The sequence below is a fragment of the Ursus americanus genome, chromosome 11 (assembly GCF_024610735.1).
Source record: "Ursus americanus isolate L20-20 chromosome 11, mUrsAme1.1.p, whole genome shotgun sequence".
Taxonomy (NCBI): Eukaryota; Metazoa; Chordata; class Mammalia; order Carnivora; family Ursidae; genus Ursus; species Ursus americanus.
The window spans coordinates 62,234,529-62,250,315 of record NC_142137.1 but is presented as its reverse complement, the minus strand read 5'-3'; the positions used below and the strand labels follow the sequence as shown (position 1 = coordinate 62,250,315).

At 38.5% G+C, this 15,787-nt stretch overlaps 1 protein-coding gene across 12 annotated transcripts in view; it reads left to right on the top strand.

Annotated features, from left to right (window-relative positions):
- Nucleotides 1-15,787, top strand: part of SYNE1 (spectrin repeat containing nuclear envelope protein 1) — a 443,290-nt gene that overhangs the window by 222,749 nt on the left and 204,754 nt on the right. For 11 of the 12 annotated variants that reach the window (XM_045805371.2, XM_045805374.2, XM_045805375.2 and 8 more), the window contains 8 exons: nt 1,627-1,983; nt 5,875-6,011; nt 6,219-6,396; nt 7,211-7,393; nt 11,274-11,417; nt 11,745-11,900; nt 13,398-13,562; nt 15,061-15,233. In XM_045805371.2, the coding sequence (XP_045661327.2) occupies nt 1,627-1,983; nt 5,875-6,011; nt 6,219-6,396; nt 7,211-7,393; nt 11,274-11,417; nt 11,745-11,900; nt 13,398-13,562; nt 15,061-15,233 (1,493 nt within the window). The remainder of the gene's footprint in view (nt 1-1,626; nt 1,984-5,874; nt 6,012-6,218; nt 6,397-7,210; nt 7,394-11,273; nt 11,418-11,744; nt 11,901-13,397; nt 13,563-15,060; nt 15,234-15,787) is intronic. The other variant, XM_045805377.2, reaches the window with a different exon arrangement.

Below are 15,787 nucleotides of genomic sequence, written 5' to 3'. Positions count from 1 at the left end.
TAAATAAATAAAATCTTTTTAAAAAATGATGACATTCTTATTCAAAATCTGGTTCAGTGTAATTAGTGATTGCAAATATTGAAATGTCCCATTTTCATGCCAAAGAAAACTGAGATAATGCATTAGAGAGTATTTTGGGAAACTGTTTTTGGACTATTGATACCCTCTTAACTCCAGATTTGAAATCAGTCATAAAGGCAAATTGTAGGTATTTAAATCCAATAATTAGACATAGCTCTTTCTAAAAAGCCATATATATATATATACATACATATATATATTTCTAAAAAGCCATATATATATATATATATATATATATATATATATATATATATTTTTTTTTTTTTTTTTTTTAAACCAAGGAACTACTTACTATATACACCGGTAAACCACACAGGTTTTTAGAATCCTGCTGCTGAGGAAAGGATGGGTGTGTATATTAAATGCTAACTGTGTGTAAGATTCATGTGATTTCCCCTCAGACTATAATATAACTAAAAACCTTTAAATGATCTATACTAATATGTGGCTTTTACATATAATTATGAGAAGGTATATTTATTTCAAGCGAATCTGAAGAAATATGAACTATATTTGTAGGTTAGTTAAGACAGATTGTATCTAACATAATATGCTTCATACTTAATGTTCCTATTTTTTGTACACTTGTTAATTTGTAATTGATTTTCATCTTGAAATTTTCCCCTAATAATCATCTTTTCCTTCTATTTAATCCAGGACAGAGGTCATAATTTTGTATTAATACTAACAAAATTCTAACTCGGGCAATAGATATGTAAATATACAAACACCGGATGATGAACTCAGTGAGAGAAATTTCAGTAGAAGAATCTGTCCTCAGAAGGAAATGCCACTATTTTACCTAATTTGTAATGCATATTTTCATTTTATCTTGCCCTTAAGAGTATTCGTGTGCTTTGAGCCCAAAAGTTAAACCTAAATGGTTAAATTTATGGTGAGTTCCTTTAAAGTAAAAATAATAGCAGTAAATAAACCCAGACTAAAAGTTACTTTGAACTTTTGACTCAGTAGTTCTGTGATTTATTCATTTTAGTTACTATAAAAATGTTTATTTAAGGTACTGAAGTGTTTGAAATTGAGTAGGGCTCATTCTTTGGTTGTATGGCTCAGCCGGATTCCTGGTAGCATGGAACTGACTTAAGCCACCATCTTCTGGGAGAAGATGAAATGGAGGGCAGACCCCAAGCAGAGCACAGTTCTGCCGCGGTCCTTGGTCACTCCTCTGTCAAGTCAGGGAGAAACATGGATTTGCATATTTATAGGAGAAACACATCACAGGCGAATGTTTATATCACTGTCAAAACAATTTCACATATTCAAACAATGCCTGATTCAGGGTCCCCGTCTAGTCTGTTCCAGGGTATTGCGGGATCCCGCAGCTCCTTCCGCCGCAAACCTCAGCGCTCATGATGATAACCCTCTGCTGTTCCAACTCAGGGGTGGGCGGATGAATTGATTCCGGTCCTTGTGGCACCCTCGCCAAAACTTCCCCTCAGGACAGGGTCCCCCTCAGCACGCATTTGTAAACTTGCAGCCCAAGTGACTCACAGCCTCCTTGGTTGCCATGACGATGTTCCATTACAGGAGCTGATGGATTCCAGAGAGATTGGTGCAAGCCGCCTAAGCAGAGTGGAGTCGCTGGCTCCGGCAGTGAAACAGAACACAAGTGCCAGTGGGTGTGAGCTCGTGGACGCGGAGATGCAGGCCCTGCGCGCCGACTGGAAGCAGTGGGAAGACAGTGTACTCCAGACGCAGACCAGCTTGGAGAACCTGGTTAGCCAAATGGCCCTTTCGGAGCAGGAGTTCTCGGGCCAGGTGGCTCATCTCGAGCAGGCGCTGGATCAGTTCAGTGCCCTTCTGACAACGTGGGCCCAGCAGTTAGCCCTCCTGGAAGGCAAGCACACGGATCAGGAGATAGTGGAATGCTGGCAGAAAGGACACGTAAGTTGGCTTCCTGTTTTCTGTTGGTGGTTATGCTAACAATTTTGTTTGGTTCTCACTCTTGCTTAAAAAAAAAAAAAATGTTTCTAACTAAAAACATGCACCATTCAGACTAAAAAGAAATAAGTATTTACCTAACTGAATTTTCGAATCTGATTTGTTTTCTTTTCTCCTAAGTCAAACTACTGTAAAAACTAAAGATGTGGGGAGAAGGAGTTATGATTTACTGTAGGAAACATGGATTGTTCGTGCAGACATTTTACTTTCATTCTTATGGTGTACGAGTCTGTAATATTGTATTCAGCCATTCAGCCTGAAAACTAGCCTGTGGGTAGAGGCATAAATAGACGGAGAGTCATAGCTGGTTTTCTGCCAGGGAATTATTTCCAACAATTAAATGATTGAAGTTATAGCTTAAAAGAAGCATTTGATAATCTCCTAAAGCACAACTATTAGTTTTCACCCTGATTAGCTCTCCTAGGGGTGGTTTTGACAGCTGTGCTTGAATTAACCCATCAGCATAACTCCTGTGTCATGCTCTCGGGTTGTCTTCCAGACCTTTTTTTTTAAACCAATGGCAGCTCTTTCAGAACATGAATGTAACAAAGCGTGGAAAGGATCGTGAAGAAAGAGCAGAAGCTTAAAATCCTTTCATTTACTGTTAAATGGTATCTTCAAAACACTGTTGTTATTTGCAGTTTTATAACACTCAGAACCATGGATGTCCTTAAAAGGAAGTTTCAGTGAAGTAAACTTCTCTGTTTCTATTTATGTTATAATCATTTCAAAATAGCTTCAGCCAGTGAGAAAGTCATGCAGTATTTCCAACATTGTCTTGTTTTAAATCAGTTATTTCAAATAAATATAGCACATCACAAAATAAAACTTTATTATTATCTCTTTAGGCTATTTTATTTATTATGTTTCTAGCTTTTTTTTTTTTCCTGAAGCCTGCCCTGTCCTTTAGATTCAAACACCAGAATAAAGTGTATAAAGCGATTCTGTAAAAGGAAGACAAGGAAGTTGGTGATTGTTCCATGTGGTCAGTATTACTCTGATAGAAAAAAAAATCAGTTATAATTTTTAAATTCTATTTTGTATCTCTTCCTTTCCCTATCATTAGTAGGAGTGACATTAAAAAAAAAAGATTTGTTGGTATTTAACTTACATTACTATTCGGAGCGATCATTATTTTTTGCATTGATACTATTAGTAAAAGTTATAAATGAGACCTATAAAAAATCCCCATGATAATGCAAAAGTAAATATGGGCTTTTAGTTTTACTTACGATTGAAAGATGATGGCCCTCTGCTTAGATCTACTTCTAGGTTTGGCTCCAGAGCTCATGCTTTTGATGACAATAGTACATTACCTCTCAATGCTCACCTTTTCTCTTATTTTTATTAACAGTCTAAGAAAGAAATGGTAATTATGTGATGGGATAGAGGTGTTAGCTAATGCTGGGGGGGCAGGTAATCATCTTGCAATATATAAATGTATCAAATTAGCACACTGTATATCTTAAACTTGTTACAATGCCGTATGTCAATTATATCTCAATCAAAGCCGGTTCATTACAATGAATACATAGGAAAAGTTTTACAAAATAATGAATTTGTTAGGATTCTTACAGCATTGTTTTGCTGTTGGGGAGGGCTTGTTATTGTTGACAGTCATAATAGTCACAAACCTTCACAAGGGTTTACTTTCTCTTTTGCAATTAAGTGATGTGATACCCAAGAAATATTTCAAAATGTAAAAATGGATCATCATCTATAAACTATATAAAGTCATGTTGCAAAAAATGTTTACTGTGTTTGTAAAATTCATCTCTTAATATCTATTAGGTTATTAGTGTTTGAAATGTAGCCAATTTCTTCACCTTTATAACCTCTAAGGGAAGAAAATATGCATTCTAGGACTTAACTGAAACAGAAATATGTAACCTGATGTTTATATAATGAAAGACTCTACTAAAATGCTTTAATTCATGATGAAGTTATGGAAATTTGTTTAGTGTAAAATTTTGGTCCAAAGCTTTTTTTCTTTTGATATCATCTACTTTATAAGTAACTACTTTGAAACTCTGGTGTTTTTTGTTTGTTTGTTTGCTTGCTTTTTTACTTTTTGGTATGTGGTTAAGTTTCGACAGTTCTAAGTTCTTCCTTAAATAAAAGATACAATATAGTATAAAATAGTAGCTACTAGTTTAGCATCTGGAGTTTCAGAGAGAAACTTTCTAGTTATTATGAATTTTGTAAATAAAAATATCTTAGACTCCTCTAGCCCAGACACTAGGATAAATAAAGAATTTTAAAACCAAGAGAACACCACCCCTCTCTCAGAATCCCAGTCTAGGTGGAAAGGCCAGTGAGTTCAAAGCCAATGGGGATGCTCGATTGTGATGAGCTGATGAGGTGCTGTGTGTCTTCAAGTGAGAAGCCACCACCAAGAGGTGGGAAGGAAGGCAGAGTGCTTAGAGGAGTTGTTATCTGAGCTGAGTCTCGAAGTCTGTTACAAACCGACCAGGTAGGTGAGGTGGAGGAATAGTCCCAGGATCCAAAATTGGCAAGGAACAAGAAAACACGGGAGGGAAAACTGGAGAACGGTTTCAAATTGAGAGGACATCGTGTCATTCCAGAAAGAAATGACCGATGTGCAAACGGAGACTGAGTCGGGTGCAGAGGGAAAGTCACTGAAAGAGAGCTAAGACAGAGCAGACTGCACTTTGTTGTCTCTTGTCTCTTGGCAAGGCCAAGATGTAGCTTAGTTTTCTGATTTAGATCAGTGGGAGGACGGTGGAGCCGTTTATTAGGATGAAGTATGCAGCACAGATCTGACTTGTTGGGAGGTGTGGTTTTCCTACAAATCTAGGCCATGTGTAGATAAAAATCTGAGAACACAAATAGTAACACCAACAGCCACCTGAGTCACTCATCTTCTTCATCACCATCACTTCACTTCATCACTATCCTCAATTTTTTTTCCTGTTGCGATACCATTATTTATATAGTCCCACTTAAATATTTGGGCATTGTTTACCTGCTGTTTTTACTAGTTAGGCGTTTATCAGTGTGCCAGGAATTGTGTGAAGCTCTTGACATTTGTGCTCTCATTTGTTCCTGTGACAATCCCATAGTGTGTAACTCAAGGGATCATGGCCTTGATTTTAGAGATGTACTTGTCAAGTCTCAAAACTTTAGGTTGGGTTAGATATTCACAGGATTGTGATTATTCATGTGTCTTTCTCATCTCTTAAACTGTGAGCTCTTCAAGTACAGGATTCATATCTTCAGTCACTTTGGGAGGATCCTAGAATTCAGAAAAATGGCTAGAACATAGCAGACATTTAGCAAATATTTGGTGACTGTGAATAAAACTATGAAATGAATGGATTACTAGTTAAATCAGATCTGCAGGCTATAAGACATTTTTAGTGTGAAAGTTAACTATATATACTATGTAAAATCAATTGCTACATTTATTTTTTAAATCCAAAATAAGTATCACTTTGCTTGGAAATGATTTCTCTTTACCTTGAAACAATATACCTATCTTCCAGTGGCCCAAACTGTTATTAGGCAATTTAGGTTATTTTCTCTTTCCTTTTTCTTGTCCCACTTTGACTTACTTGACCACGTGATCATTTGATTACTTGGTGACACTCGATGCTGGAGTGCCTATCCATGCTTAGAAAAAGATATAAGTAAGCCAAGTGCTGTTATTTGCCGTGAGGAATCCTGAAAATAGGATGCATTTATTTCCTGAATCTATTATGTTGGTTCTTCCCTCACTAATAATTTATAATATGATTTATGCATGTATAGTGTGAGGCTGTGGAAACTACCCAGTTTAAGCGCTTCCTCCTCTGTCTTGCTATTTCCTACTAGGAGATACTGGATGCCCTACAAAAAGCAGAGCCTAAAACAGAGGATCTTAAGTCTCAGCTGAATGAGCTTTGTCGATTTTCCAGAGACCTAAGTACATACAGTGGAAAAGTTTCTGCCTTGATTAAAGAATATAATTGGTGAGCATGAACCTTATTGGTCTGCAAAAAATTTTTATACAAATAAGCAGCCAGAAGTGTGTTTATTTTAAGGCATGATAAATTAATCATTAACTGCATTGCTAAATGTGACTGCATACTCTAAGAACTGTTGATTCTATCAAACTTTATTTTAATCTATCTTATCATTTTTTTCCTTCCCTTAAACATTTCAAATCCTGGTGTAAGTCTTTGTTTGCAAGCATCCAAGGGCTGTCAGAATAGAGAACAGATTTTACAACAAAGATTTCGAAGAGCCTTCAAGGATTTCCAGCAGTGGTTGGTTAACGCAAAAATCACTACTGCCAAATGTTTCGATATACCTCAAAATATTAATGAAGTTTCAACAAGTCTTCAGAAAATACAGGTGAGAGTGCCAACAATTACTGCTAATAACAGTGCTTACGTGAATTAAAAAGATGCCTCTTGATCTTTTTATAAGCATATTAAATTCGTGCTTAAGAAACTCAAATTAAAGACAATTATCATATGATTTCACTCATTTATGAAACATAAGAAGTAGGAAGATCGGTAGGAGAAGAAAGGGAAGAAGAAAGGGGGGGAGTAAACAGAAGGGGGAATGAACCATGAGAGACTATGGACTCTGGGAAGCAAACTGAGGGCTTCAGAGGGGAGGGGGTGGGGGGATGGGATAGGCTGGTGATGGGTATTAAGGAGGGCACATATTGCATGGTGCACTGGGTGTTATACGCAAGTAATGAATCATGGAACTTTACATCAAAAACTAGGGATGTACTGTATGGTGACTAACATAATATAATAAAATATTATTATAAAAAAAAAGAAACTCAAATTTCAAATAAATCCCTGCTTGAAACAATTAATTGTGTATGTGAAGAGAAACTAGTCCATTTGTCTAAATGTGTGCCATTTTTATGTATTAATAGGGATGTAGGAACTAATAAAAGCCCTTATATATGACAAGCATTGTTCTGAGCACCCTAACCAGATTTTCTCATTTAATTTTCACAATAACCATATCAGGTACATAAGATTATTTTTCCCAATGTCTAAAAGAGGGTAAAAGAGTCTTAGTCATTTAATATGTGCACTAAAAATCATTTCTTTCTTCTCTTTGATTATATCAAGAAATAAGTAGACAACATATTTTAAAGCACAGAGCATTTTATTATGCCTGATCTTAGCCTTTTTCTTTGTAGGAATTTTTGTCAGAAAGTGAAAATGGACAGCACAAGCTTAACATGATGTTGTCTAAAGGAGAACTTTTGAGTACTCTGTTGACCAAAGAGAAAGCTGATGGCATCCAGGCCAAAGTTGCAACTGCAAAAGAAGATTGGAAAAATTTTCATTCAAATCTCCACCAGAAGGAATCTGCCCTAGAGGTATGACATAGCCAGGCACACGGACACGTTCTCTGTAGTTCGTTGTTGTCAGTCAAAACCACACTTTCAATATATCTAAATACGGTTGCCAATGATTTTGGTCATTCCTCTCTGAATATTAATGGATAACTGGGCAACTATAAGAAACAGCTCAGTTTTTGAAGTAGGAACCTCACTGAGGAATTTGAGAGCTTGCCTGGTAGGGACTGTCATAGGCTTGCACTGTCCCACCAGAAACAGTTGGTTTTTGCGTTTAAACAATATCACTTAATCATTCATTTGAAATCCCTCAAGTTTGGAAGTCATTCTAGGAGAATGAACAGGAATACCCATCTAAGACTATAAAATGCTATGGATGATAAAATATATTATAACTAATGCAGATATAAAGCAGTAGGTTGTATGCAAAGAGCCAATGATTATGCAAATTTCTTTTATCCAGAGACAACATAAGTTGAATTTATTATAATCATAACTCCTGCCATGATGCAATTGTTTTTGTTTTGTTTTTTTCTTGTGAGATCACTTGTTTTTTGTATCAACTCTTAGGGGAAAATTTAGAGGCATGGAGAATAGTTTTTTCCCTTTCAACCAACACTTCATGGCAGGATAGATCCTTTATTTGATTATGATCATAATTAATGCAGATGGAAAAGAATAATAATAGAGAATTAATATCTGGAAAGAGAAAATGTGTGTTCCCTCGATTGTTCCCTAGCCCAAGACTATTGTAATTCTTCTCTGTAATGGTGGCTATTCTTTCATGGCAGGCATCTTCCATTTAATAGAGAGCGGTAACCATTGTGCAGTGCCTAGAAATTGAATCATAACCTTACAGAGATCATTAGTGTAATGTGGCTTGAGCTCTGAAGCATTTATTGTTGAAGGTAGTACATCTAGCATTGATGGCATGATTACCTAGTCCAAGGGATGTCCAGGAGTAAATGGGTAGGTGGAGAATAACCTGACTTTCTGCCGTCCTTATTATCTTCCTTCCCTTTTTTCTCCCCCCTGTCCTACCTTCATTTCTATTAGGAATGAAATAGAAAACAATATGTGCCAGCTACTATGTTAGGAATGCAAAAGGGTTAGTCTCTTGCCTTTCCTCAGGGAGTTTATTTTCTAGAGAGGGAAATAGTCTATAAAGAGATGATTGCAATATAATACAGATACATTCAGGTTATGGTAGTCACTGAGGACAATCCAAGTAAGTCCACTCGGAGAAATCGAGGAAAGTTACCAGAAAGGTGACATTTTAATTGAACCTTGAAGGCTAAACATTCTTTGAATTTCCAAGATGACCTGCATTTCAGGCAGAAGGAACTGGATGTGCAGGACCAGAGTGTTGTGAGTGTCAACAATGGGGGACTTTGAGAAGTTTGACATCCATGTGGGGTTTTGTGGGAGGAACAACAAAGATAAGATGGGAAATGAAGATTAGGGCAAAAAAGGAAATGTCTTGTATACTAAGCAATTTGATCGTGACTCTTATCAGGTTTTTTTTTTTTTTTAATCTGAATCCCTGAACAGCATTTATGTTCCCAATTTTCCCAAGGACGTAACATAACCCATACCATTTTACATGCATAGGAGAGAGGTTAATTCATTACACAGAATGGATGCTTTAGGACACGAGGGCTTAATTCTCTCTCAAAATCCTAGCTGAAAAAGGCTGAGTGAGGATCGTACTGGTCTTCAAGCTGGAGATAAACATGTCAACTCTGACCACAGTGTAGACAAGAATGGGGAAGCTGCGAGACTAGAGAAAGCTTCTCATAATGTTCCAGATGAGAGGGATGAGGGCAGGAACTAGGGAAATGATAATGGATAGAAAATTTATCCCTAAGGTAAAACACGATAGGATTTGGTAGCTAATTCACTGAGGGCCTTGGGGTAGAAGGAGAAGCCGAGTTTCAGTCTAGTTTCTAGTTTGGAAGATGGCATGAATGGTGCTATTATCTGAGACATGAATATGGTAGAAAACGTAGTTTTGGAGGGGATAGCAAAAATTAATTCAATATAATATACGTTCAGTTAGATGGGCCTGAAAGATATTCAGCAGGTAATGCCAGGAAAGTAGCAGTGACCATGAGTACAAAGTCCAACAGAGAGGGTAGAGCTCCAACAGCAATGACAGTGAACATTTAGCAGAGCCAGCACCAGCGTGAGCAGTGAACATGCATCAGTACATGGAATCCTCACAACCATTCTCCAAGGTACAAACACTCTTATTTCTGTGTCGAGGATGAGGATATTAAGGCAAAAGGTGATTGAATAATTTGCCAAGTTTTCACTGCTAGTAAGTGATGGAGACGGGTTCAAACCTAGGCACTCTGGCTTAATATGTTGCATAAATGCAGTTCTATAAATGTGAGGTTTCAGGAGTTTGTAGGTGGTCATCGAAACCTCAGGAGAAATAATTGCAAACGTGCAGAATGAACATTTAATGGGACACCTCTACAGCCCTGTCTACCACAGGAAGTATATGAGAAATGTTAGGAGCTATTTAATTTAGTGTCAGGCTCTTATTCCTGTTCCCCAGGGCCCCTGCTCACACCCTTTGACTTCACTTCTTACCTGAGGAACCTACCTATCTTGCCTTAGATCTCTAATGCTCTGCTTCTTAGCTCCATTTCTTTGTAGAACTAAATTCCTTATAATGCTCTCCAGTTTGTCATTAGGAGCCCCATGAAACTTCAGTAGCAGAATGATGGAATCACCTTGAATTTATGAATTTATTTAATTTTTCAACAAGTATTTATTGAGCATCTTCCATCTGCCAAGGACTATTCTAAGCTCTGGAGATAATAGCAGATAATAAAACAGAATAGAACCCCTGGCCTCATGAAGCTTAAATTTTAGTAGAATGCACGAAGAATTACCTTGATATCTTACATTTGTGAAGCACTTTTAGTTTTCCAAAGCATTTCTACAGCTTCCCGTGTCCCTAAGAGGTGACCATGGCAGGTATGACTCTCCCACATTGTAGACAATCCGGATCAGATATGGACAGAACCTTGAGCGGTTCTCCCACAGGCTACTGCAGCTCTTACCCCTTAGCTTTTTGGCTAAATTTATAGATTATCTCTTTGACAGTACTACCTCAAGCTCTGATTTAAATTTAAATTTAAGTTCAAAAGCCTTTAGTATGTTCACATAGTAACATAAATTTCAAATTCACTTCAGTCTAGCATTTTTATAAGTTAAGAGTGGATATAGACACCTTTGCTAAAGTTAAATGGCACCGTATAAAACTTTATCAAATGCATTTTATAGCTATTAATAGCTACAAAGTATCTATGAATGTAGTCACAGCTTATGTGATAAACACAGAACACTATTTGGTATTTTTTTGTATCTTTATAAATTAGAATAAACAAACTGTTTATTAAAAACATAATAAGCATACAAACCATATGCTATTTCTTGTCCCATCATTAATCAAAATTGACAACATGTTTGTTAATATTTACTTATATTTCTACAAGTTACCAATGGTGAGTCCCAGGCCCTCCCCTCACGGAGCTTGTAAGCTAGGGGTGCCTGCGTGAGGTGAAAACTCACAGTCCAGCCTAGTCTGTGATAAAGCACACAGTGACTGGTATTAACAACAAACGTGACAGAAGTTGAGAAGTGGGTGTGAACTCTGCTGTGGGCTGCATAATGAGGCAAAAACTCCCTTTTGAAAAACTTGTGCCTAAAAGGATGTTCAAAAATTATACAGGTGCTAGGGTGAAAGAATGTTCTATACATTGGGGACAAGGGAAAAGGGGAGAAGGGCTAGGGGGCCAGACTGTGGTAGGCTTTCAATGCCAAGTGAAGGACTTTGGACTTGGTATTAATTTTTTTTTTATCCCTAACGTGATCTAAAACCTCATAGAATCTAAAGATCCAAATGAAGGACTTTGAAGTAAGTGCGGAGCCTGTCCAGGACTGGCTGAGTAAAACGGAGAAGTTGGTGCAGGAAAGCAGCAATCGCCTGTACGATCTTCCCGCCAAGAGGAGGGAGCAGCAGAAGCTCCAGGTACTGAGCTCTCCGCCCTTCTGGAACGTCTTTACCCCTATCCTCTGTACCACCTTGCTTTCAGGCGGACCCTGGAGTTAGGTTATGCTGTCTGGAGATGGACCCTACCCCTTCCTGATTTCTGACAGATTTTATGTTTTCTGCCTTTCCTCTGAGGTGCGATCTGTTTCCGTCCTGTAGTCTAAACCGTGTGTAGCCTGGAAATAACAAAGCCTTCCAGGCACACCCGTTGCTCGCCATGTTTATTTCCGTGTTCTTTGGGCCAAAGCTTCGTCCGCGATGTGCTTTTCCCCAGCCTCTCACTAGTAACTTGCTTGTGCTTTTCAGTCTGTCCTTGAGGAAATAAACTGCTACGAGCCTCAGCTCAACAGGCTAAGAGAGAAAGCTCAGCAGCTGTGGGAAGGACAAGCTGCCAGCAAGAGCTTTATGCACAGAGTGTCGCAGCTGTCTTCTCAGTATCTAGCTCTAAGCAATTTAACGAAGGTAACGCCTGCCATGTGCTCCGTGTGTGTGTGTGTGTGTGTGTGTGTGGTACCGAGGCCAGGTCTGGAGTCTCGGTAGGGTTGTGCGAGCATGTGCTCGGGGTCAGGAATGAGGCGTGTAAGTGTCCTTCCCAGCCTCCAGTCTGAGTCACGCATTGTGCTGCGTCACCTTAACGTGGTTGCCTGAAAAGAAGCAAGGGAGGTTTCAAAGACTGAAGAGACTTCCAGTCTTTATTATTGCACAAAATACTGTCTTCAATACTGAAGTGGTATGTTCCCCAGGGATTTTATCTTGAAGATTCAAAGTGTAAACACTGGCAAAATTCAGAGTTTGGGGTCTAAACAATCTCAGGTTAAGTGATTTTAGAAAAACGTGAATGCAAAGTAATTCAAATTTAGTGGATTGAATATAATGAGTTTGGGATAATTTTTAAAATCATAGTTGTCAAGGATGTGTTGATTGAGAGTTTCATTTCAGGTTCTGGAGTAGAGCTCAAAATCAGCAATGATTCATATAACTGATTAAATATCTTTTCTAACAGCTTAGAAAAAAGTAAATGGGATACCCCCATGACCTAATTTAGAATATTCAGCAGGTGTAATGCAGGATCATCTTGAACTTCATGGGGCAGGTCTACCTTGAGCTTTCTGTGGCTTGTAACATTTGTTCCCTATACTTCTCTTTGGCATTTCAGATCTTAGAATGTAGGGAATCTGCTGTAATATGGCTTCACCTATTTTAGTGTGGACTTACTTCTGGTCTGCTAATTTGGGTCCTTGATAAAGCATCATTGAGACAGTTACGCTAGTATAGGTCTTGCAGTAAATAGTCTATGTTTATACCCATTTTTTTCCTTGAATAAGTTACTTCTTTTTTGTCTTTAGAAAATCTGGGATATATCTGAAATTAGAAAGAATTAAGGACATCTTTCTCTTCCTTTGTATTTATTTAGATGTCAAAAATCAGTAGATACTTGAATGCTTTAAAAGCTGTAAACATAGTCGTTAAATCTTCACTTTGTTGGCCATAACCTTTAATTAATAAATAGAATCATATCTGTGATCCCAATTTTAAAAATTTAGGGCTATTACAAAATCTCAGATAGTTGTCTTTTAGAACTGGCTACAAGGTAGGTCACATGGGTACATGGTACCAGTCGAGCCAAATGTGGTGTGGGAAAGGTAGAAACTACTCTGATTCATCTCCCATGTAAGGCATTAGGAAGAAATTTTGCTGATTCCGAAAAAATACAGTTGTCATAAAAAAGAGTAGTGGCTAAAGTGGGAGCAGTAAATTGTAATTGTTCGGCTTTTGACCCAGTTATTCCAAAGACGCTTCCCACATCTGCGATCAATACAGACTTGCAGCGTATTTGTGCAACACAGGAACCTATGCCTGGTTGCTGTTACTTGAAACCAACGGTTAGCTTTACAGTTTGCACATCTGTAGGCTGTAAAGTGGCACGGACAGCTGGGAAACGATTTCTGTCATTTCCAGGAGAAAGTGTCAAGATTGGATAGAATTGTTGCAGAACACAATCAGTTCTCCCTCGGGATTAAAGAGCTCCAAGACTGGCTGACTGATGCGGTTCACATGCTGGACTCTTACTGCCACCCAACATCTGACAAAAGCGTGCTGGACAGCAGGATGCTCAAGCTTGAGGTGTGCATTTTATAGAGAAATTGTCTCCAATTTACAGAATTTGTTTTTCTCCAAATGTCTCAAGTTTCTGTCTGTCTGGTGTGATTATGTCACACTCTTTCCACAACAAATCCAAGACTGTTCCTTGGGTGTGATCCTGTTTTCAGAGCCTCCCTGAGTCATTTGACCCCAGACATTTATGTCCACCCATAAATACTTTACAAAATTTAACTAAAATTGCAACCTAATGTGGTTACTTGTTTGATACAAGTTAAGGGGCGAGTTTCAAATTACATCATAGACACATTTATTCTTAGAAAATATTTCGATGAAACTTTTTTAGAGCAAGACATTTCCCATCTTGGTCAAACTCACTTGTCTGCCTGTCTCCTTCAGTCAATTTTTCTCCCATCCCAGCATATTAGTTCTATTTCACATTTGTGATAAAACAACTATTCTGCATTCACCTGACATTCATATGCGGGTGTCTTATAGGAGATGGGCCCTCTGTCTTGATTTCAAGGATTCAGAAATGAATCAACTGTGGTCATTGTCCTCTAGGACTTAATTGTTGGAGGCTGGAGGCTGACACAGAGAAGACAGTGATAGTGGAGAGGGGTGTGCTTGCGGTGCTGCAGACACAGGGAAGGAAGAGTGGGACGTGTGGGAGGGACTTGGGATTTAGGAGAGCTTTCTCAGAAAGCCTCACCCCCAAACCGAGATTTGAGAACGGTACCAGCAGAAGCAAAAGCCAAAGAAAACAAAATAGCACGGTGTGGGAGAAAGTGCCAGCAGTTCCCTCCTGCCGCAGCACAGAGTGATGGCCTCGTGGGCCTGACACTGACTCTGTAGCCTTTGGCAGTGACCGGATTAGGGAGCAGGATGAAATTTTGCCTTTTAAGTTGTAACACCAGTTTTATAACTTCGAATTCAAACTTCATTCTTATGTAGAAAAAGAAGAGTGCTTGTGAAGACCTTGCAATGTATAGAGTAACACATAATAATCGATCTATTTCTTTAGGCTTGTTGTGCTAGAGACCTTAACATTATAAAGCTCTTCATCGTGTGACCTTTGAAAATCCATGAATTCTATTGTAATCGATTTTTCTCATCGAAAACCAGTTGCTGCGGTGAGCACTGGGTGTTGTATGCAACTGATGAATCACTAAATTCTACCCCTGAAACTAATTTTAAAAAAAAATTGATGAGCAGACAAAAAAAAACAAAAAACAAAAAACAAAGCAAAAAGAAAACCAGTAGAATAAAATTTCAATGTAAAGAATGGATTATTCAGAGAAGAATTGAGACCTAAAAAGCCAAGGCCACTTGGAGACCAGCAGGTGACTGGGGATTGGTTGCTGACAGTCGCCAGCAAGTGATTCTGCCACCTGCCACCATCAGCCCGAGAGATGCATGGCTCAGTGCACATCATTCTACTATCTTCAGGAGCCCTGAGACATTTCAAGCCAGAAATGCTAAACATGCAAATGACAAAGGACTTCTGTATTTTCTCTTATAGGCTCTATTATCGGTGAAGCAGGAAAAAGAGATCCAGATGAAAATGATAGTGACCAGAGGGGAGGCCATCCTGCAGAATACCTCTCCGGAAGGCGGTCCTGCTCTTCAGCAACAGCTGCAGAGTGTGAAGGCTATGTGGGCTTCCCTTTTGTCTGCAGCAATTCGCTGTAAAAGGTAAGTGAAACTAAAGCCAACTCCTGCCAGGCCATTACCAGACAATCAGTATAACGGCATGGTAAGAGACTGTTCTGGAGTTTTCTTCCCTTCTTTCTTTTCCTTTCATTTTCCTTCCTTCCTTCCCTTCTTCCTTCCTCTTCTTTTTTTTTAATTAGAACAAAAGAAACTTACAAGTACAATCTTGCATTTAGCTTGACCTGGCTTACCGTGCCTATGTTTTAATATAACTTCATGTTTCTTTTTATTAGTGTTGATTGCTTGAAAAGTCAAAAGATTAAAGAAAGGTTTCATCACATAAAGATGCATTATTTAAACCAAATAGTTGACTTGGGAGGTAATCCTAGGAAAACACCAGTAGGGGCCGGCGGAGAGAGATGAGGAAGGAAGGGCAGCTGATCAAGGGAATGTTCTCAAGCAGGTTACCCGGCGGACAGCTGGAACTTAATCTGGCAGAGCAGTGCTGGGAGCCATCAAAGAACACGTGTCTCCGAGTCACCCACCGAGGACTGGAGAACTAGGATGTTTGTAAACAAACTCCCATGACTCAGGAG